The 24,237-nt window shown below is 33.7% G+C and overlaps 2 protein-coding genes and 1 long non-coding RNA gene across 3 annotated transcripts; 1 reads left to right on the top strand and 2 right to left on the bottom strand.

Annotated features, from left to right (window-relative positions):
- Positions 1–711: 711 nt before the first annotated feature.
- On the bottom strand, positions 712–12,687 carry LOC131632686 (uncharacterized). Its single transcript, XM_058903423.1, has 4 exons — positions 12,631–12,687; positions 12,185–12,505; positions 8,156–8,169; positions 712–961 (listed from the first exon to the last, which is right to left on the bottom strand). The coding sequence occupies exons 1-4, from the start codon at positions 12,685–12,687 to the stop codon at positions 712–714; spliced, it is 642 nt and encodes a 213-aa protein (XP_058759406.1).
- Positions 12,688–16,959: 4,272 nt separating this feature from the next.
- On the top strand, positions 16,960–18,554 carry LOC131632685 (uncharacterized). Its single transcript, XM_058903422.1, has 2 exons — positions 16,960–17,111; positions 17,232–18,554. Exons 1-2 carry the CDS (start codon positions 17,055–17,057, stop codon positions 17,811–17,813), a joined length of 639 nt encoding a protein of 212 aa, XP_058759405.1. The 5' UTR covers positions 16,960–17,054; the 3' UTR covers positions 17,814–18,554.
- A 3,755-nt stretch (positions 18,555–22,309) lies between these two features.
- LOC131632675 (uncharacterized) lies at positions 22,310–24,034 on the bottom strand. Its single transcript, XR_009293077.1, has 4 exons — positions 23,742–24,034; positions 23,422–23,520; positions 23,187–23,252; positions 22,310–22,743 (listed from the first exon to the last, which is right to left on the bottom strand). It is a non-coding gene; the product is annotated as an uncharacterized LOC131632675 (long non-coding RNA).
- Positions 24,035–24,237: the final 203 nt, after the last annotated feature.

Genomic DNA, 24,237 nt, shown 5'->3' with positions numbered 1-24,237 from the left:
GACAAAACTAGAGACAAAACCACTTGTCCCACGTTGGAACAGGTTGTGTTCCCATAATATAACCTGTCCCTTGCTGCTGAATGCTACCTTTGTTTCACATGGATTCATGCTATTTGTTATAAATTAAAAGGCCTAACTCAAGTAGTGTAGTTTTTTAATTTTTCATTGTGTCTGTTAATTTATTCCATATTCAATCAAACCAATAGCTATTTTTAAGGAATTTAATATATCTTCATACCCAGATAACAACGACGACAATTAACTCTTATTCTATTATTAAGTGGGATTCTCTACATAGATCAACTTTTTACCATAATATTCTTTGCAAAACCATGCTTGTCACCCGTCTCATGATATACAAAGAAGACGTGAATAAAATCTATAATGAGTGCATTCAGTCTCTTCCGATTTAGAACAATGCAACATTAACAAAATATTTCAAACCAAATTTGATAATATAATTAAATATATAGTTTTGTACATTTGAAATAGGACTAAGTCCTAGGTTTTTACATCTTTTTCCAAAAAAATAAATGGAGAACTGCTTGCAAGTTTTAAATTCTCTCCAATCAGTCAATCTGAACTCTGAAATCAAGATTGAAGTATTTAAGTTAACTATGCATTTTGATCAACACCAGTCAAGAATCACGATCATGTGATTATGCCAATCTGTCACTGGCCAGTAATAACAATTAGGCTAGATGATGAGGCTTAAATAACTTTTCCTTGTGGAAGTCTAATTCTATAAACATGTTCTTCACCTGTACATTTATCAACTCTCACAATCCACTGACTTCGACCATTCTTACTCAATCCAGATCCAAATCTTGTCACCAACAACCCTTCTCCAATAGGAAGCAATTGAGTTTCTGATCCACATGATCTCCATGACCTATTACAACTAAATGCATTATAACCAACAACAACTACACCCTCTTTCTTATTACCATCACCAATTTCACTATGCCAAATTTGTCTATTAGCAGCACCGCTACTAAAGAGCTTTTAGGAAAAAGCGCTGGTATAGGTTTCGCTAAAAAAACACGCAAAAAAAGCGCTCTGGAAGAGGGGGGTTACGAAAGCGCTTTCAAAAAACGCTCTTATAAGGGGGGGTACGAAAGCGCTTCTCAAAAGGGCTCTTATAGGTGGCTTTATGAAAGCGCTTTCAAAAGCGCTGCTATAGGGGGTAGGGTACAAGAGCGCTTTTCCCTTAAAAGCGCTGGTATAGCTATGTCTACTAAGGCGCTTTCCAAAAGCGCTGTCATAGCCTTTTTAAATTAAAATTTTTAAAAACAAAATTTTATATTACATTTTCAGAATACCTAATTCATCTTTTTTCTCCCATTAACGCTAACTGCCCAGAAAACCTAGAAAACCAATCTTCCACAAATTCAACTTCGAATCTGCAAAAGCCATTCACCCAGAAAACCATCGTCGCCCCCACTTCGAATCTGCAAAAACCATTCACCCAGAAAACTGTCGTCGCCCCCATTTCGTCTCCCACAACTCTGTATATCAAAGCTCTTCACCGTCGCCGCCGCCGTGTACCATCTCGCCGCCGCCGCCGCCGTCATCTTCATGTATGTCAGCTTGTTTTATTTTGCTTTATTTGTAATTGTTTTTGTTCGACTGGCTATGTTATGATATGTACTACTTACTGCATAATTTCTTCTTTGTTAATTGTTTGATATATTGGATTTAGATGTAGCCTGCATTTTTTTCTACAAAGTGGAACTGATCTGCACATGCCAAGAACACATATTAGTCAATCTGATAATACTAATCTGACTAAAAGAATCCAAGGTGGTTTGACTTTATGATAGACTAAACAATTTTTTTGTCTTTAACAAGTCCAGTTCATATCATTGAGTTATTTGAATTGTAATGGGTAGTTCAATTGAGGGTTAACTTGTCTGCACCAAATGATTATTAAGAGAAACTGAGTTCACTTTAATGTTTTCTGGTTTTACTTGATTCTAAAATATGAGTGAGGATTCTTTCATTTCTTAAAAGGAGTAGAGTTTTGAAAAATGGAGACCTTTGTTACTAAAGTTTGTTTAATTGTATAAATGCGTATATGTTTGAAAATGATAATATGTATTTTGTGTAATTTGATTTCTTATAATCTCAAAGCATTACTAATTCGATATTTATTTCATTTCACATTAAAAGTAATGTATGAAAAAAAATTAAGATTCTATTTTAAAAAGATAGCAACAAATAACAACTAAGTAGGTTGCACAACTTAACTTCATAAGTTATCCATGCTTTTATCTAAATCCGATTATTAAAAATTTAAGCATTTATAATAGAGTTACCTTACAATAGAATCCACCTGTATATTCTTTTTATAATACAATTTTCATGTTTTACTTTTAAAAGTCTAAGTCACTTAATCCTACTAGTGGTTATGTTGTAAGTTAGTTATAAAGTTAGACTGTTAGTTGAGGTTAATTGTTAGGACTAATGAACTAGCCTCTCATTTACGAACCAATGTATGTTGAACAAGCCGTGGTACACATGTATGCATCTGTTCTTTCTCTTGTTTGTAGTTACTAGCTAATTGATAATTGATTTCATATCATTTTAAATAATTGAGTTCTAGATTGGGTTTATTTTGATATTTGTTAGTAGTGGTGTATTTAACTGCATCGTGTGTGTGTTTAATTTTACAGTTACTTTGAAGTCTCTGGTTTCTACTTGTACAACGCCGATTCAAACCTACCCATCTTCCACATCAAGTCTAACTCAGGTTACTATCCCTTTCTTCTTGCTTATAGTTTGTTGTTTTCTGCTTATAGTTTATTGTTTATGGTTCTATTTAATTTCAATTTAGTGTCTCTCAATCAGTTTTTTGGTTTGTGGACTTATATTACCTTGAAATTAGGTAATGTCTTCTTTAAGAAATCGGGTATTCTGATTAGGTATTCTGATTAGGTATTCTATTATTCACATTTTATAAGATCTCATTAGGTATTCTGATCAAGACATAATGATGATAGCTATTTATTATCTTGACAAAATTCCTTAGTACCTGATAGAGAAACCAAGAAGCATTTGTTTAGCTTAATTAAGACATGGATAAGACATGGATGAATTCAAAACGATTGTCGAAAGAATACGAGAAAGGGGTATGGGAATTCGTTAAGTTTGCGGTTGCGCACTCCGAAGACCTGATTCGAATGACGTGTCCTTGCTTGGGTTGCTGTTATGGGGATAAGGTTGACGGGAGACAGATGGCATCGCATTTACTACGGTTTGGAATTGATAGAAGTTATACAGGTTGGAGTTTGCATGGTGAGATAAGTAACAAGAATGCTGAGTCGAGGTGTAATACGAAGTATGCTTCAAACGACGATTGCACAGACACATACGATTACGATCGAGTCGAAGAGATTGCAGAAGCGCTTGAAGAAGATCTTGAGGATTGTCCCAAAATGTTCGAGAGGTTGGTAAGCGATGCAGAGAAACCGTTGTATGATGGTTGTTCAAAATTCACAAGATTGTCTGCGGTGTTAAAGTTGTACAACTTAAAGGCGGACAATGGATGGTCGGATAAAAGTTTCACAGAGTTATTAGCCCTTATGAAAGATATGCTACCAAAGGATAATGTTCTTCCCAATCGAACGTATGAAGCCAAAAAGATGTTGTCCTCTATTGGCATGAGCTATGATAAGATACATGCATGTCCAAACGATTGCGTTTTGTTTCGAAACGAGTATGCAGCGTTGAATGAGTGTCCTAAATGCGGTGCCCCTCGATATAAGAAAAAGTTGTCTCCGGCCAAAGTCTTATGGTATTTTCCTATAATTCCGAGATTTAGACGCATGTATCGTAGTGAGACCGATTCAAGACACTTGACTTGGCATGCAGATGAAAGAATTATTGATGGAAAGTTGCGACATCCGGCAGACTCACCACAATGGATGAAAGTTAATACTGATTATCCTGAATTTGGAAAAGAAGCAAGAAACTTTCGCTTGTCATTGTCTACTGATGGATTGAACCCGCATGGTATTCAAAGTATCTCGCATAGCACCTGGCCTGTGATTCTTATGATTTATAACCTACCTCCGTGGCTATGTATGAAGCGTAAGTATATGATGTTATCTATGCTAATTTCTGGGCCTAAACAACCAGGAAATGACATAGACGTATACTTGGCACCCTATAAGAGAAGTGGTGTATTATCTGAATTCGGTAAATGGTGACTGGACCAATTATCCAGCTATGAAGGAAATGATTGATTTGCAAGTGGGATCGTTCTAAATATTCGTGTATATTTATATATCTAATTATTTGTGAGACTGATCTAAACATATGCTTTTATATTTTTGTTAGATCAATACAAGTGTTCCGAAGTCAACGAGACGCACAGGTATTCCGGACTAAATCAAACAACATTACTTGGACCAAAGTGCAGGTACATTATTTTTCACAATTTTGCTTATAATATTTATGCTACTTGATAAAATAAGACAACTATAAAATCTTATTTGTTTTTCTATGTAGTGTCCGCAACAGCGAAACAGTTCAGATTGCGGATACTATGTTTTGAGGTTTATGAAATAAATCTTTCAAGCGAATCAATTAGAGATTTCAATCATGGTATGAATTTATAACTTAAGATAATTTCTTATAATTTATTACATTTAACAAAATCATTCATATTATGTTTTTTTTGTAGTACTTTGACGAATTCCGTGCTGTTTCTTACACGAGACTTAAGTTGGAAGAAATCAAAGAGGATTTGTGTCAATTTTATATTCAGCAACTAGTCATGTAGGATTTGTGTCAATTTGAAGTATAATATTGTTGATGTTACTGATTTAGTTTGTTTGACATGAGTTAGTTACATGTGAAACTTTCTGTATTCATACTTTACATGATTTAGTTTGTTTGACAGGAACTATAATGATGTAGATATATAATTTTGGATATTATAATGGTATTATATTAGTATATATATATTTTCCTACCTATGGATGAAAATATATCGTCGAAAATATATTACAGGTCGAAAATATTACATGTTGAAAATATATTACAGGTCGAAAATATTACAGGTCGAACTGGGAGGCTTAAATTACAGACTGCACTTTAAAATACCTCATTTAGCAACGACAGCGCTTTTAAAAAGCACTCTTAAAGGTGTTAGACGCTAGGCTTAAGGATCTAGAGGGGGGGTGAATAGATCTCTCAGAGTTTTTCGGGATTATTTCAAACTTAAGCGAAAGCGGTTCTGAATCGACTCGCGTCTATTCCGAACCGCTATTGAAAAGGTTGAATATGTGATAAAACCACAAAACAGTTTGAGATTGACGATAAAAGGATACCCTATAGAATCAATTCGTTGCTCTAGTGAGAATCGATTAACTTCTAATTTGATATACGTTGTTTGCAATGCTTTGATAATGGTTGAAGCAAAAAGACAAACACTTGGTGATAATTTCAATTGATGGTGATTCAATGTGTGATGAATTGTGATGTTTAAACAGAGTCTTAATGCACAATTTTAACACCTGAATCGTTTATCAAATTGCAATTATAACCAGGTATGAACAAAACATAAACAGAAATGTAAAGGCGATAAGAACACGATATTTGATCAGGAAGTTCGTCGATCGTCCTCGCTACGACTACATCTGCCCCCAATTCCAAACGGGAATTGGGAAGTTTTCCGTTACTATGAAAACAGTTTATACAAAGAAGATAACAAAGCGATAAACGATAAACCAATTATGTCGATCCTTTGAATCTTGTTCCCCCTTAATCTTGAGCCAGATCAAGGTATTCCAAGAGCTTCACTTTGATCCCTTCTGCAGTGTCTTGAATTGCTTGAACCCTTGTTCTTCAATCTTCACACTCAGCTTGATCCTTGATGAAACCTCTTGATAAAACCCCCCAAAGAATCACCTATCTTGGAGGACAAAACCCGCAGATTTTATTCACCAAAAACCCCACAAATCTTCACCCACTAGGAATCTTCAATTCCGTTCCATGGACGTTATCGAACTTGATCACTAACCCTCAACGCAAGAATGATTGTGTGTAATTGTGTTGGAGTTGATAAAGAACGAAGATGAGAAGCCTTTGTGTATCTTTCAGTTGTTGGTGTTCATTATGATAAATGACAAGATGAAATATATAAAGTAGCAGGTTCTGTGAAGGGAAACACACAGAATTTTGCATGTTATGAGCAAATAGGTCGACCTATTTTGTTGGTTAGGTCGACCTAACAGATGCAGATTTGGCTAAGATGTGTTTGCTTCTAGTTGAGTCGACCTGTTGGTAGCTTGGGTCAACCTAAAATAAGTTAAGTTGCATTCTTGAGACTTTTCTTCAGTTTAGGTCGACCTAGGTTAGGGAATGAGTCAACCTAACAGGGGCAGGTTGTTTTTACTCCATTTTGAGTCGACCTGCTGAAGCTCTGGGTCGACCTAGCAGAAGTATGCAGTTTTTGGCTTCAGTTTGGGTCGACCTAGTTGTGGCTTAGGTCGACCTAATTGATGGAGACATGGCCAAAGCTTCATTTTATTTGAGTCATTCACTTGTGCTCTTGTATTGGGTTGCTTGTGATGTTTGCCATGAATCAAAAACTCATTTGTGAGTGTATGCTTGTTCCTACAAACTCCCCCTTTTTGATGATGGCAAATATTTGATTGAATGACGAAAGCTCCCCCGTACTAAGCTCCCCCGTACTCATCTCCCCCGTACTCTCAACACATCTCCCCCTTTGACAACAACAAAAGATAGACAACAAGAGAATAGTAGAAGAGAGTAACATAATAAATTTAACAGAAAGATATCTTGCATAGCATAATAGTAAAAAAGTAGAGCATAATATCCAAACATATTCAAAATACAACCAAGCGAACAAAATATCCAAACAAAACAAAAAATCTTCAGTAGGTCAACTCAAAGGCATAATAGGTCGACCAAAAATGCTTCAAATGCTTGAAATGCAATGGAGATGCTTATGGATGTTGGATACATGCTGATTCTACTTATTAGAATGCCCAAACATGGTATGTTATGAGTAATGATGATCAACATATACATGTAAATGAGATATATGGATAAGCATATATGAAGTCACTATAAACATGTTAACTGATAGCATATTATAGTATCAATAATATTTTTGAAAGTGAACAACAAACATGTTACCACTTTCTCAATTTTCAGGTATCTCGTCATCATTGCGTAGAGTGGAGTATAATCCTCTTGTCAATGTGGCACGATCCTTGATTTGATGATGAACTACCTTCATACTTTTTCATCTTTGTCGAGGTTGCTATTTGTTGCCATAGGTGTGTCAATTTCCTTTGACTCACTCATTCCAAATCTCTTAAGCAATTCTGTGCAATACTTTGTTTGGCTTACGAAAGTTCCATGACTAAGTTGCTTGATTTGTAGACCAAGAAAGAAGTTCGACTCTCCCATGAGACTCATCTCAAATTCATTCTTCCTCTTGATTATAACCTTGAGCAACTAATCTAGCTTTGTTTCTAGTGATAACTCTGTTTTCATCAAGTTTGTTTCGAAAAACCCATCTAGCGCCGATTACTTGATGTTCTCCCGGATGAGGGACAAGGTCCCATACATCATTCCGTTTAAACTGGTTTAATTCTTCTTGCATGGCCATTAGCCAATGCTCATCAAGTAATGCGTCTTTTGCGTTTTTCGGTTCAAATTGTGAAACAAAAGTGAAGTGGTAACAAAAGTTACTTATCTTGGAGCGTGTTGTAACGCCCTTTGAGATGTCACCTATTATATTGTCGATTGGATGATCTTTTACGTTTTTCCAGGTCATAGGAAGTTCTTCGTTGTTTGAGATGCTTTCTTTTTCAACATTATCATGAGATTCATCTTTCTCTTCCTTTGCATCTTCCTTTGCAACAATTTTACTTTCGTCTTCCCTTTCTTTGACAATGTCTTCAGTAGATGGGCCTGCACTATCAAAAGAGATACCTTTCTTGACATATTTTGAGTAAGATTCATCAAAGGACACATGAACTGATTCTTCAACAATAAGTAGTAAATAAATTGAGAGAAACTATATGCCTATATGCCTTACTAGATTGAGAGAAAAAAAATATGCCTTTGTCCAAGTTTTAGCATATAAATGTAGTTTACTCATATGCCATTAAACATGATGCCTCTTTTCTTAATATGTTCTATTGTGCAGCCAGAATTTGTAAAAGTTACTTTGAAGTCTTTGTCGCACAATTGACTAATACTTAGGAGATTATGTTTAAGACCTTCTACTAGTAACACAACAGTTATAGTTGTGGTAGACGGGTTACCTACACTTCCTTTACCAAGTATAGCTCCCCGATTTTTGTCTCCATAGGTGACATACCCCTTTTTCTTTGCGTGGAACTCAACAAAGAGTGATATATCTCCCGTCATGTGTCTTGAACATCCGCTATCAAGGAACCACAACCTTTCGGCAATGTCAAGACACTTTTCCTGCAAAATTAATTTAGAGTGGAAGGTCCCCAATCTTCATTGGGTCCTAGGTGGTGAGTACATAAATTGTTGCACTTAGGCAACCATTGAAATACTCCTTTAGGAACTAAAATCCTCCTAAATTTGCATTTTTCAATGGTATGTCACTTTTTGCAACAATAGTGACAAGTAATATGATGAGAGTATGCTGTTTTTCTAGTTGATACTTTTGGTACAAAAGTGTATTTACTATATAAAGGAGTATACGATCTTTTGAACTTATTTGGATCAACCGCAAAAGTCACTTTTGGCTGTAGAGCCTTATCTAATTTGGCCTTTAGATCTCTTACTTCTTTTTGCCAAATATGACATGTCTCACAACCAAACCATGATGTAGGATCTTCCTCAATTTTATCCTTTTGAATATCTAGCATAGATTGTTTCAAAGCTTCCATGTCCTTTTCGGTCTTCTCAACTTTTGATTCAAGATATGAAAAAAATTTCTTATTTGAGGCCAAAAGTTTGAAAGCTTCAATTTCATCTCTATGTAGTTCTTCAAAAGCTAATTTTAATTGAGCATGAGATACCTTATCTACAAGTTCAGTTTTAAGATGACTTACACGTTTCTTTTTCTTGTGTTGATTAGCCGTAAGACATAAGTTTGCCGATTCTTCTTCATCGCTTGATGAGTCTTCACTTAAAGAATCACTTTCCCATGCTATATAAGCTTTTCTAGACTTGTTGTGACTTTTTCTTTGATTATTGTCTTTCTCCTTCTTGAGATATGGACAATCCGGTTTGTAATGACCAAATTTACCGCAATTGAAGCAAGTACCTTTGGATTTTCTTTTATTGTTATCATCTTGTTTGGACTTGTCGAATTGCTTCCTATGATTAATCAAGATTTTGCCGGAGTGTTTTGCTCTATTTTTCTTTATGTACTTGTTGTATCTTCGCACGAACAGTCTCATTTCCTCATCATCCGAATCTTCATCATCACTTGTATCACTGTCCTCTAGCTCTTGCTTTGAGGTCTTGGAGCTTGAAGCTTTTAGAGCTATTGACTTCTTCTCTACCTCTTTCTCCATGTTCTTCTCTTTCTTTGTACTTTTCTCATGCATGTCAAGGCATTTAAGATGTTGTTCATGTTCTTCCAGTTTACCGAAGAGAGTAGTGATGCCTAAGGTATTTAGATCATTTGCTTCCTTTATTGCCGTAACCTTCGGCTGCCATTCCCTGTTTAAACATCTCAATATTTTGTTAGTAGCAACAGCATTGGAAACAGGTCTATCAAGAGAATTTAAACGATTTTTCAAATGTACGAATCTCTTTTGCATGTTTTCAATGGATTCACCATCTTCCATGTGAAAGAGTTCGAACTCTTGAGTTAACGTATTGATTCTAGCTAGTTTGACATCATCCGTTCCCTCATGGGCAACTTGCAATGTGTCCCACATAGCTTTAGCGGATCTACAATGGGAAACACAATAGTATTCATCAACTCCTAGAGCTGAGATTAGAATATTTCTCTCTTTCCAATCGTATGCATATCTCTTTTCGTCATTTGCATCCCAAGTATTTTCTGGTTTTGGAACAATGGCACCAGCTGCATTTGTCATGGTAATCTGAAATGGACCATCGACAATTGCTGTCCAGATGTTCCTATCAATGGCATTGATATGAACGCACATACAATCCTTCCAATAGCCATAGTTTTCACCGTTGAAAACTGGAGCTCTATTGTGAGCCCCTTTAGGTCCGGAAGCCATCTTTCCAATAAGTGTTTCACGTAGCACGGAATAAACCAGAGCTCTTGATGCCACTTGTTAGACGCTAGGCTTAAGGATCTAGAGGGGGGTGAATAGATCTCTCAGAGTTTTTCGGGATTATTTCAAACTTAAGCGAAAGCGGTTCTGAATCGACTCGCGTCTATTCCGGACCGCTATTGAAAAGGTTGTATATGTGATAAAACCACAAAACAGTTTGAGATTGACGATAAAAGGATACCCTATAGAATCAATTTGTTGCTCTAGTGAGAATCGATTAACTTCTAATTTGATATACGTTGTTTGCAATGCTTTGATAATGGTTGAAGCAAAAAGACAAACACTTGGTGATAATTTCAATTGATGGTGATTCAATGTGTGATGAATTGTGATGTTTAAACAGAGTCTTAATGCACAATTTTAACACCTGAATCGTTTATCAAATTGCAATTATAACCAGGTATGAACAAAACATAAACAAAAATGTAAAGGAGATAAGAACACGATATTTGATCAGGCAGTTCGTCGATCGTCCTCGCTACGACTACATCTGCCCCAAATTCCAAACGGGAATTGGGAAGTTTTCCATTACTATGAAAACAGTTTATACAAAGAAGATAACAAACCGATAAACGATAAACCAATTATGTCGATCCTTTGAATCTTCTTCCCCCTTAATCTTGAGCCAGATCAAGGTATTCCAAGAGCTTCACTTTGATCCCTTCTGCAGTGTCTTGAATTGCTTGAACCCTTGTTCTTCAATCTTCACACTCAGCTTGATCCTTGATGAAACCTCTTGATAAAAACCCCCAAAGAATCACCTATCTTGGAGGACAAAACCCACGGATTTTATTCACCAAAAACCCCACAAATCTTCACCCACTAGGAATCTTCAATTCCGTTCCATGGACGTTGTCGAACTTGATCACTAACCCTCAACGCAAGAATGATTGTGTGTAATTGTGTTGGAGTTGATAAAGAACGAAGATGAGAAGCCTTTGTGTATCTTTCAGTTGTTGGTGTTCATTATGATAAATGACAAGATGAAATATATAAAGGAGCAGGTTCTGTGAAGGGAAACACAGAATTTTGCATGTTATGAGCAAATAGGTCGACCTATTTTGTTGGTTAGGTCGACCTAACAGATGCAGATTTGGCCAAGATGTGTTTGCTTCCAATTGAGTCGACCTGTTGGTAGCTTGGGTCGACCTAAAATCAGTTAAGTTGCATTCCTGAGACTTTTCTTCAGTTTAGGTCGACCTAGGTTAGGGAATGAGTCGACCTAACTGGGGCATGTTGTTTTTACTCCATTTTGAGTCGACCTGCTGAAGCTCTGGGTCGACCTAGCAGAAGTATGCAGTTTTTGGCTTCAGTTTGGGTCGACCTAGTTGTGGCTTAGGTCGACCTAATTGATGCAGACATGGCCAAAGCTTCATTTTCTTTGAGTCATTCACTTGTGCTCTTGTATTGGGTTGCTTGTGATGTTTGCCATGAATCAAAAACTCATTTGTGAGTGTATGCTTGTTCCTACAAAAGGGCCACCTACTAAAGCGCTTTATTACTAAAAGCGCTGCCAAAGATTAAAAAAAAAGCATAAAAAATATTAAAAAAACACAACCTACGAAAGCGCTTTTGGAAAAGCGCTCTTATAAGGGGGCTATCAGAGCGCTTTTTCCAGAAAAAGCGCTCTAATAGGGGGGGATACCAGAGCGCTTTTCAGGAAAAAGCGCTCTTATAGTGGGGCTACCAGAGCGCTTTTTCCAGAAAAGCACTCTTATAGGGGGGTCTACCAAAGCGCTTTTCTGGTAAAAGCGCTCTTATAGGAAGGGTCTACCAGAGCGCTTTCAAAAGCGCTTTTGTTATCTACGCCAGCGCTGTCTTTGACAGCGCTTTAAAGCGCTTTTATAGCCCAAAATAAGCGCTTTTAAAGGCCTTCCGTGTTGTAGTGTTTGTATTAATTTCACAATCTCTTCATGGTTCACAAGATTACAATCAAGTGCCACAAAATCAACTTTGTTTAATACATCTAATTCTTGTGCTTCTTTGCCAATCATGAACTTCACTTTATTAGAAGCTACTCCTAGGAAATTCTTGGATGCAATTAGATCTTCATTGTTTGGTACAATGCAAATTACATTTCCATTAGTTTGATTAGCAGCAGCAATTAGTGCAAATGTTGTTAAATCAGCTGCAGCAGCACAAGCTACTACCATTAGTTGTGCATTGTTTCCAGCTGCTAATGCTGATATAAATTCAGCAACAGACGGTTCTTTTGCCTTTCGAGCCTATTGAAAAATAATCAAAAATCAGATCAGAAAAAAATTGTTGTAGAAAGGAAAACATTTACAAGATAATATATTATATATTAATTTAAAACTTGTGACAGAAAAATAATGATTAATATACTGACCATTTTCAAAGTGCTGAGAAAGGCTTTTGTGGCATTTTCTGCAGACCAATAAGCCATGGTTTTGATGAAATTGGATATCTCAAAAATTGAGGATTTCTGCTATAGTTTGATGAAAATGTTGCTGTTTTGAATTTCATTGTTCCGGATGTTTGTATATATAGAGAGAGGAGGAAACATATTCTGAACATATGCATGTGGTTTTAGTTGGCAACAGGAAACATAAAAAAACTATATGACAATGGAAATTAATAACTTGCATGTGGTGTTCCAAGTAGGTTTATGTAAAATGTTTAACTACTTAATTAGCTAAACTCCAAAATTTTCTTCCTTTTCTTAATTAAATTTCTTGAGAAAAAATTGAAATTAAAGATATATTTTACAAAAATACAAAATAATATAAAATTAGATGAAACAAGAACATGTGTTAAAATTGCTACAAATTTCTAGAATTCTCTTAGATATAGTTTATAAGAAAATGTTACAAAAATTTAGAACTACTATGATACTAGTCTATTATGAAACATATAGAAAGAGTTAAAATAATTTATAAATATTCACCACGATACGATTGAGAGGTTGATGACTTAAGCCTATAAATAGGTAATTAGTACTTTGTAATGGATCATCCAAAAAATCCTATAGCCTTCTTTCTAAACAATTCTTTAAAACTATCTTATATCATCTATCAATTATTCAAATACCAATAGTGACACATTGGACATAGTTATATTACCTACCTAATATTTTAAAATATTTTCAACTACTTTTAAAAATTTCTCTTTTACTATTAACTCAATCCAATAATTTTCTAAGATATAGATAACACCACTCAATCATCATCTATTTCAGTCTCTATTTTCAATGGTGAAAATTATGATTTCTGATGTGTTAAAATGGGGACATTTTTCATCTTAAGATTTATAGGACATAGAAGAAGAAGAAGGTCTCACCGCTCCCGCGGATACTTTAGTTCCTAATGTAACTCAAGAAAGAGAGTTGAAGAAAAATAAACAAAAAAAATTTAAGGTGTTGTTCACCTTGCCACAAGCAGTGACTATGCAATTTTTTAAAGAATTATGGAAGTTAAGACTGACAAAGAAACGTGGAACACGTTGCAGGAGGAGTTTCACGGAAGCGACAAGATATGAGTTGTTAAACTTAAGATATAAGTGATTTTGAACTATTGAAGGGGAAGGAGTTTGAGACAGTTAAACATTACTATTCTAAAGTTAAAGAAATAATTAATCAAATGAGAGATAAAGAAATAATTAATCAAATGAGAGATTTTAGGGAGGATATTTTTTACAAAAAAATTGTTGAGAAAATTCTAATATCCCCCTAAAGTTTGACCCAACCGTGATAACAATTGAGAAAATCAAAGATTTATCCACTCTATCACTGATAAAACTAGTGGGTTCTCTTGAAGCATGTGAGCAAAAACTCTATATAAAAAATATATACTTGAAAATGTCTTCCAATCAAAGCTCAAATTTCATCCTCAAAATAAAGAAAATGGATAAAAGAAAAATTATGGAGAAACTTCTAGCAGAGATAAGTTTATAGAAATTTCATCAAGAACAAATCAGATAAAAATCCTCCACGTAATATCTACAACAATCTAGGCCACAAAGAAAAGTTGTCACAACAAAAATAGGCATCAAACCAATATTGGTAATATTGTATGGGTTTTGTACCACTGAGGACTCGATTAGGGAAAATAGCGGAAGTTGGTACTTAGATAGTGGCTTCAGTAATTACATTGCCAAGGATGAGACAATTTTCAAAAGCATTGACGAGTCAGTCAAAGTCAAAGTTCAATTAGGAAATGACATTGTTATAGAATCAAAAGGAAAATGCACAATCATGATGGAGACAAATAAAGATACGCAAATCATCCATGAAGTCTTACTAGTTCTCAGCCTAAAATAAAATCTTATAAACATATGTCAGATGATGGAGAGAGCTACACACTTCAATTTGAAGGTGTGTAAGCAGAATCTTCGACACCAAAAATAAAAAGTTCGTGATAGCCCGAGTAGAGATGGAGATGAGCACTAGAATCTTCCCGCTAAATTTGAAATATGAAACTAACATTTCCATGAAGGTATAAGTTGATGATTCATGACTTTGACATCGATGATTTGATCACTTCAACACACATGCCATGAAGCTGTTACATCTAAAGAACATGGTAGAGACCTTCCAAGCATAAAGGAGAACAATGAAGAGTGCGAATGATGTCTCCTCGGTAAAAAACGCCTATTCCCATTCTTAACACGATGAGCATGGATAACGAACGACTTGTTGGAGATGTTGCATACTAACATTTGTGGACCATGAGGATGCCGTCACACAAGAATAACAAGTACTTCATATTCTTAATTGATGACTTTTCTAGAATGGAATGGGTCTACTTCCTAAAAGAAAAACCAAAAGTTTTTGGATTATTCAAAAAGTATAAGCCCATTGTTGAAATTCAAATTGGAAACCAGATAAAATTACTAAAAAGTGATCGCGGAAAGAGTACACCTCCTGCGAGTTTGAAATATTTTGCGAGGATGAAGGCATAGAGCAACCTCATATTCTCCTCAACAAAATGGTGTTTCTAAAAGAAAGAATCGCACAGTTATTGAGATGACTAGATCAATGTTCAAGGAGAAGGGACTGCCTAACACATTTTGGAATGAAGCAGTATACATTGTTGTTTGCATACTCAATATATTGTCCAACTAAGGCAGGACACGATAAGACTCCAATTAAATATTGGAACGGGAAGAAGCCCCAGCAGAGTACCTAATGGTTTTTGAATTTACCTACTATATTCACGTTGCAGAAGTGAAGAGGCGCAAACTTGAAGAGAAGACTATACGAGGTATTTTTCTAAAGTATAGCACAATCTCTAAGAGTTATCGTGTTTGCAAGCTAAGAAACTCATCATCATTAGAGATGATGAAGTTGATAAAAATGCGTATTGTAATTGGGATGAAGAAAAAGTGGAAAAGAACAACCTTATATCATCCCAAAAATATTTTGTTGAGGGAAGGGGATTCCAAAAACAATTTTTTTTTATATCCTAATGAAATAAAAAAATATTGTGACTTTAAATGTATATGCTCAATTAATATTTTGTATGATTTTGTCAATCAGCATTGATTTAAAAAATAGAACTGTCTATGAGCTCATATATAATAGCATTATATTTATTTAAATCAGAAAAATCATTTTAGTATATTTGATCGAAAGCTCAAAAAACCAACTTTATAGTCAAATCAAATTCCATTAGCTTTATATATTAAAGACAATTATTAGAAACAAAAATGCAAATATTTTTGGCATGTCAATGCAAATATTTAAACTATATAGAATTAACAAACCCTAGAGACATGCCAACATCAAGAATATATTCAAATAATTGTTATAATTAGAAGATGACAAATATTAGCTGGCCATGCTATGTATTACATGTTTGTTTCTGCTTTGAAAAATCTTATCAAGTTGTTTCCTCTACCAAAAACATTTATAACAAAGGAAACCCAGTTATTTAATTTTCTTGTCTAGTGGTTTTTAATTAATTTATAAATCTGTGTTATAAGATACTACATAGTTGTTTGATTTTGCTGGTGAAGATGTAAACGATTAATTAGTGGACCTCGTGGGAAGGTTTGAACATAACTTTGAATATTGTTTTATTCTATACATATAAACTTAAAAAATTAGTTACCTAGCTTCCTTGTTAGCTTCCATGGATGAATTACAAGAATCTAATAAAGGGAAATGAAAATATATAAATAAATACACGCGGTTATTAGAATCAGAGGGCTCTCAATTTTTTTAAAAAAAAATCTATAAATTAGTAACAGTTTAACTATGACAAAATATATAAAAATATTATTTAATTATAATTTAATCTAAATTGTGACAAAAAATTTATGTAATTTAATTCAACCATTTTTTAATTAAATTTTAATTTATGTGGAGTAATTTCCTAACACACCTTTAAAAATAATTTTACTTAAAATATATAATTAATTATTATTTTGTTATCATTAAAAAAAGTATCATTATCTTTTTGAGTTTACCAGCCTTTTTGTTTCATCAAATTTTATATTATTTTATATTTTTTTTAAAACTTTATTTATCATTAAACATTTTTACATAAACCCTACCTGGAACACCACATGCAATTTATTAAATTTAATTGTCATATTGTTTTTATATATTAATATTTCCTGTGCCAATTAAAACACCACATGCATATGTTCAGAATTTGTTTCCTACTCTCTCTATATATAGAAACATCCAGAACAACTAAATTCATAACTACAACATTTGCATCAACTATAGAAGAATTCCTCTATTCCAAATATCCAATTCTATCAAAGAAAATATTCAGAGGACTTAAACAAGTCACATAAATCAAAACCATGGCTTATTGGTCTGCAGAAAATGCCACAAAAGCCTTTCTCAGCACTTTGAAAATGGTCAGTATATTCATCATTATTTTCCTGTCACAAGTTTTCACTTAATATATATTATCTTGCAAAAGTTTTCCTCTCTACAACAATTTTTTTCTGATCTGAATTTTGGTTATTTTTCAATAGGGTCAAAAGGCTAAAGAACCATCTGTTACTGAATATATATCAGCCCTAGCAGCTGGAAATAATGCGCAATTAATGGTTGTTGCTTCTGCTGCTGCAGCTGATTCAACAACACTTGCACTAATTGCTGCTGCTAATCAAACTAATGGAAATGTAATATGCATTGTACCTACATATGAAGATCTAATTGCATCCAAGAATTTTCTTGGAGTAGCTGCAAATAAAGTGAAGTTCATGGTTCGAAAAGAAGCTCAAGAATTAGATGTATTAAAGAAAGCTAATTTTGTGGCAATTGATTGTAATCTTGTGAACCATGAAGAGATGGTGAAATTAGTACAAATTGGTGCAGGTAATAAGAAAAAAAATGTAGTTGTTGTTGGCTATAATGCATTTAGTTGTAAAGGGTATTGGAGATCTTATGGATCAAAAACTCAGTTGCTTCCTATAGGAGAAGGATTGTTGGTAACAAGATTTGGATCAGGAATGAGTAAGAGTGGTGGAAGCCGGTGGATTGTGAAGTTTGATAAATTTACTGGTGAAGAGCATGTTTATAGAGTTAGACTTCCACAAGGAAAAGTTATTTAAGCCTCATCCTTTTCATCATAGATCTGCATAACCTCATGATCTAGAGAATTGTTAGATTAGATAAAAATGCATAAAAAAATGCATTTGGTTAGAATTTGATTCTTCAACCTTGTGAAACACGGTTCGAAATTTGGCAAAAAAAAATGCAGAGTTAGAACATAAACAGATCAATCTTGATTTGACAGTTCAGATCGACAAAGGTGTGATTGGAGATGATTTAAAACTTGCAATTAGTTGTCCCTTTATTTTTCTTGGGAAATGATGTAAACACCAAGGACTTAGTCCTATCTCAAATGTACAAAACTCTATATTAGCAAATTTGGTTTGAAATTTTTTGTTAATGTTGGATCTAAATTGGAAGATGTGTCACTATTGGAATACTGCCTGTCCCAACGTGGGACATGTGGTTTGGTCCCTGCAATTACATCAACAACCTTGTCAGAGTTCTAAATAATTTACAAGAGTGCAATATTTATATTACAAGAACCCCCAGTACAATATGTCATCTTCTATTATCCCAGGATAACTAGCATTCAACAGTAGCTGATTGATGTCAAGATGTTGTCTTTTGAAATCATAATAGTCCGGACCGACTATAGACCCAAAGACGTGTAGGCTCGATCATCGGTTCAAAGGTGTATGTATGAAAGGGCCACGTGTAGGCTCGATCATCGGTTCAAAGGTGTATGTATGAAAGGGCCGAGGGTCCAATGCACCTACAACTATGGGACCCATACTCAATATCCACGGTACATGAAACTACCCATTGTTAGATATCTCTCGCATTCCACGTCAAGAAACGTGAAGTGGTTCTAACTGTCTCTCATATATAATGTATTCACGACAGTCCTCCAGGTATATTTTTATTCATAACTTGCTCCATAACTTTTGAATTCATTAACTGAATTGGACGTTTGAGTGCTAACCTTGCAACTCCCTTGTTTTGCCGCATAAAAAAGCATTCTCCACCACATAAGTTAGCTTCAAAGACCTCAAATTCATCATTTTTTTTTTGTTTTTCGAAGAGATCACTGACGTCATTCGTGGGAATCAACTTCTAATTTCTACGAATTATACAAACTCATCCCTCTGATTTCAAAATCATGAACTACTAACGAGCTTATTTGAAGAAGATGGCGATACTTGATCTAACTAGCAAACACACTACAGGTTTTACAGCCTTAAGATCTTTTCATTTATTCTCCATTAATTCAATAGATGGAGAACTATCTAACAAGAAAGAAAGACCACCATGAAACTCCCGCAACTCAATAATGGCAAACAAGAGGCCGGAAGATGAAAGACCTATGTTTCTGGTTTCGAGACAATGAAAAAGTTACTACTACAGAGAACATGTATAACAACAATTGAGAAAGAGATATAATCACAGTTGATGGCCCGTAGTAAAGTTGTGTGTGGTTGTAAGTAGGCTACTTACAACCACAGTCTATTAGACGTAGTAATAAACTAGAAAGAGTGCTACATATCACCACGATTGAAAGAACCAACCGTGGTGAAATAAATTATATATTTTAAATATAAATTTTTTAATTTTACAAAATTCCTAACTTGTGTACCTGTATTCTTATGAATCGTGAATAGATTAGAAATAGCAACACAAACCATTTGTGAACCAAACCTATTGTGAATTGATTTTGTACCGAAAAATATTAAATGAAAACATTTATATGAGTGAGAATACATTAAAATAATGCAAATGGTAGATATTTGATGAGGGAAAGAAAATATGAATGAGGAGACTGACACATTAGCATTTTATGATGTGGAAGAAATAAGATTATGTTGAAAAAAATATGATTATGTGGCAAAAAACTTTGGAGTCTGAATTAATATATTGAATAGATACTTGTTAGTAAATAACCTTAGAAATTATAATATACAATACATTATTAACAAACAATAAAAAATATTTACTTGTTAATTTTTTCATATGACTTATTCGTGATCGTTACGAATAGCATGCACATAATCTCTTTCAACTACTTCATATGAAGTAGGCACTTGTGTTGCGTAAGAAGGTGACGAAGAAATATCAAAATTTAAATCATGATTTTCATCACTATGAAAAATGTGTTCGCTCATATAAGTTGTCTTGCCAAGGTCAATCAGTGTGATGGTTTTAGAAATTTCGGATTCCCAAGGAAAACGGTCTTTTTCCAAATTGAATTTGGTGAAACCAGGTATTAGATTCACATGTTGGACACGCTTTATGACCCTTGACATTGTATCCAGACAAATTACCATACACAAGAAAGTTGTTGATGGTGCAAAATAACATGGCATGCATCTTAAACATTTCACTTGAATACGCATCATCAACGTCAAGGCCTTCCTCCCACAAAAGTTTTAAATCTTCAATTAATGGATTCGATAAATATTTATGTTGTTTCCAAATTGTTTTGATTTAGTAATCATCATAGATAACAAGATATACTTGCGCTTCATGCACAACTAAGGAGATATGTTGTACATCGTGAGAATAAAAGGTCACGAAGTATGGCTAGTACTCGGATTACCAAAAGGGTCTATTCCATCAGTGGCAAGCCCAAACCTAATTTATTTTGGATCAAGGCCAAAATCTAGAAACAGGGAATCAATTTTCATTCATTGCAAAGAATCAACTACATGGAAAATCTTTCCATCATATTTTCTTTCATTTCCGCGCCATCTAATATTCTTTACATCATTCACATTAGCAAAAAGTTTCTTCAACCTTGAAATTATTGGCAAGTATCTTAAAACTTTAGCAAAAGGACTCTTCTTACTAACATCAATATAGTTATCACCATTATTGTCCTTCACCTTGTAGCGTGACTCGCCATATTTTGGACATTGATCCTATTTTTCATAATCTTCCATGTACAATATGCAAATATTATGGCTTGCATGTATTTGATATTAACGATTTGAAAATTATTATCATCTAGAAGCATTTAATTCAACAACTCAAGCAATTACATGAAATTTGTATCCGTCCACCCACTTTTTGCCTTCAAATTAAACAGTTTTAACATCATAAAAATTGTGTAAAACTTGTGCACCCCTTATATAAAGGTGCGTTCTTATCATTATTTAAAGTATCATAAATATGGGCTTTAACCTAAAAGAATATTTTCAAATATCACGGATCGTATCTTCTAATCGATCATCCATATCTTCATCAACTTCATGTCTTTCTGATCTCACGTTTTGATTTTTGTCCACTTCACCATGCCACGTCCATATTGTATAACTTTGAAAAATTCTATCACAACAAAGGTGATAGAACATATCTTTCTATGGAATTTTTTTGATATTCCCGCATACAACACAAGAACAACAAAAGAGTTGATTATTTTTTGGAAGATTTTGTTCTGCATATTCAAGAAATCATTTCTCATAATCTGAACCTAATCTATCAAGTTTCATCTAACTACAATCCATAATAAATTCAGAAATTTATATCAAAATCTTGTAATCATTTAACAATACAACAACACAATAAATTATAAAACAATCTTCATCTTCATATAGTTCAATCACAACAATATATAACATTCCAACAACCTAAAAACAATCTCAATATCACTCAATCAAAACAATATAAATGGCACAATAATACTACGCACAACATACTAAAATTCACAACAATATTAAATTTAACAACACCAAAATCTAAAACTCAGCATGAATGGTTATTGTTAATGTTATTACTTGAACATTACAACTTTCATTTTGTTATCCAGCATGTCTAATTAGAAGAGGAGTTTATTATTGTGTATGCGGTTTGAGTTTTTTTACCAACCCTTCACTAAATACATAACTTTTCTAATTGAATTATAAAATAATAATACTGAATATTACGTTATATTAGAAAACAATTTACACTAGTCAATGCTTTTTGAGGCTTCTAAAGCCTATTATTCGTATCTAACTCTTTAATGGTTGGAATCTGATTCAATGCTTCTAATTCTTCTACTATCACTTCATTCACTACTAGTTTTGTGTACAAAGTAATTAATACTTTGTAGAATGAATTGGTAGAGAAGGAAGTGTTAGTTGAAGAATTAGAAGCATTGAAACAAATTCTAATTGTTGAAGAGTAAGATACAAATAATGGGTTGTATAAAGCTTTAAAATATTAATGAGTGTAACTTGTTCTTCTAATATAACTTAATTTGTCACATTATTGATTTCTAAATCAGATTTAAAGGTTGCATGTTTATTGAGAATCTGGTGAAATAAACATTGCAGATAAGTTATAATAAACTCAAGTGAACATACACTACAACAAAAATGAGTTTAGGCAATGACAGAAAACCGTGGCTAAATATCAAAAAACCGTAGCCTAAGCCTTTAGCCTACGGTTTTCTAGGCGTGGAATAAACAGCCGTTGCCTATTCTTATAAGCTACGGTTTTGTCACTTTATCCCACGGTTGAAGAAAAGCGTTGCCTAAATACGTGAATAGGCTGCGGTTTTTGAACTACTTATAGACTACGGTTTTATTTTAGCTACACCTATATAACCGTTGTCTATTAATTATTCTACAATATATTAATTAATTTTAGTCCACGTTTTTTGTTTAAGCCACACGATAAAACCGTTGCCTATTACCTCCTTTGAATAAAAAAATAATAAACAATGTAAAAGAAAATTTCAGAAAATGCTACTCCAGACTCAATAAACCATATACAAAATAACGAAATTAATAACATCATAAGTTAATTTTAAAGATTTTACAATAACTACCACAATTTGCATCCGACACCTATTGCATAAGAAACAACTATAAAACATAGTGAACTTATCATCAACTCGTTAGCTATGTACCATAGCATCACAACTTAGAGCCATTATATCTCTTGTGATATCTCGTGTCTGGAGCTAGAGCTTTATAAACATTAGTGTAGGTTCCCTGTCCGTCCGACCTGCAAGTGTAACATAGGTCAAATAAACTATATCATGCTCCCTTTCAAATTGATTTTCTCAAAACAAACTATGAATTAATAAATTTCTTTAACTTACATATTCGAAAGGTGAATAATCTAACTCAACATGAAAACTATCGAATTGGTTCTCAATCCCAATGACACAAATAGTGTAAAGAAAATTAATGATTCAGAGATTGATACAATGAATTTTAACTACTCCATATGATACAGAGATTGTTATTTGACATAATACCAAATAATAGTTTGATATAGAAAAAGAAAAATATGCAGAAAAAGCATGAAGACAATCACAAAACAATAAATCCATTGGTGTGATATTCAATTAGTGGCAGCAATCCATGGCACAATAACAACATAATCCACCACAATTGTTAACAAATAAATATGAAAAAGCTTGAGAAATATAATTCACGAAGTACATCAAAGTGCTATCCATTCCCATGCTTCAGCTCTGCTTGTGCAACCATGTTTAGTTTGTGAAGAACCTAATAAATCAATTATTCAATTAATAATAACAATTAAAAATTAAACACTTCAGTACTATCAAAATCTCTATTATTGAATTGGTGCTACATTATAACAAAAATAGAACTGAGATAAAAACAGAGGAAAATAAAAAACTAAGACAATGTTAGGATCCGCGTTTCCCCTTACCATTATCGCATCCCAAGGCATGTTAATGTAAAGCTACACTTTCCAGCTTCTATTGAACGCGCGGTAGCGGTGGTGCTTCATCGGGAAAACAAACATACACTAAACCAAAACAAATTAAATCTTGAATTGTTAAAAAAAGAAAAGCTTAAACTGTAAAAACAATGGAAACAGAGGAAAATAAACAATAAACTAAACCAAATTAAATTTTGAATTGTAAAAAACAAATGGAAAATATCATCTGAGTTAAATCTTCAAGAAAAGAAAGCATGGAAAGCAATAAGTGAAAAAACAGCAATAGAAAGCATGGGCTCTTCACTTACCTTCCTCACTTCCAGGGTCGTGTATTCAAAGGTGCAGAATCCCCATTCATAAAGAGTATTGTACAAATAGCAAGTAAAACCTAATTGAGCATTTTCTCCTCTAATTTGATGTAATGAAGTTACAAAACAATCCCAAGTGCAGAAGATAATCGAAATCTAGCATTTAAGTTTATTTGGAAGCCAGAAAAAAGAAAGGGTTTTGCGGTAGCATGAATCTGAGAACAGGGAGAAAAGGGTTTCGAATGTGAATGAGCGAAAGCGAATAGAGAGAGAAGAGAAAGGGTTCAGCGAATTTTGAGTGGATATCGGTATTCTTTTCACCATATTTTTTTATTTAATTTTAATTCATTTTTTTTTGTTGAAAAGTTTTTTTTAAAATAATAAACTATAAATTTACATATTAAAATTTTTACAACTACTTTGTTATAAAAATTATTGTTAGTTTATTTGTTATTTAAAAAATGTTTCTACGAAATATTTTTTTATGAAGAATATG

The sequence above is a fragment of the Vicia villosa genome, unplaced genomic scaffold, assembly GCF_029867415.1.
Source record: "Vicia villosa cultivar HV-30 ecotype Madison, WI unplaced genomic scaffold, Vvil1.0 ctg.000986F_1_1, whole genome shotgun sequence".
Classification (NCBI taxonomy): Eukaryota; Viridiplantae; Streptophyta; class Magnoliopsida; order Fabales; family Fabaceae; genus Vicia; species Vicia villosa.
Note: the sequence above shows the minus strand (reverse complement) of the source record. Positions and strands in the feature narration are given on the sequence as shown.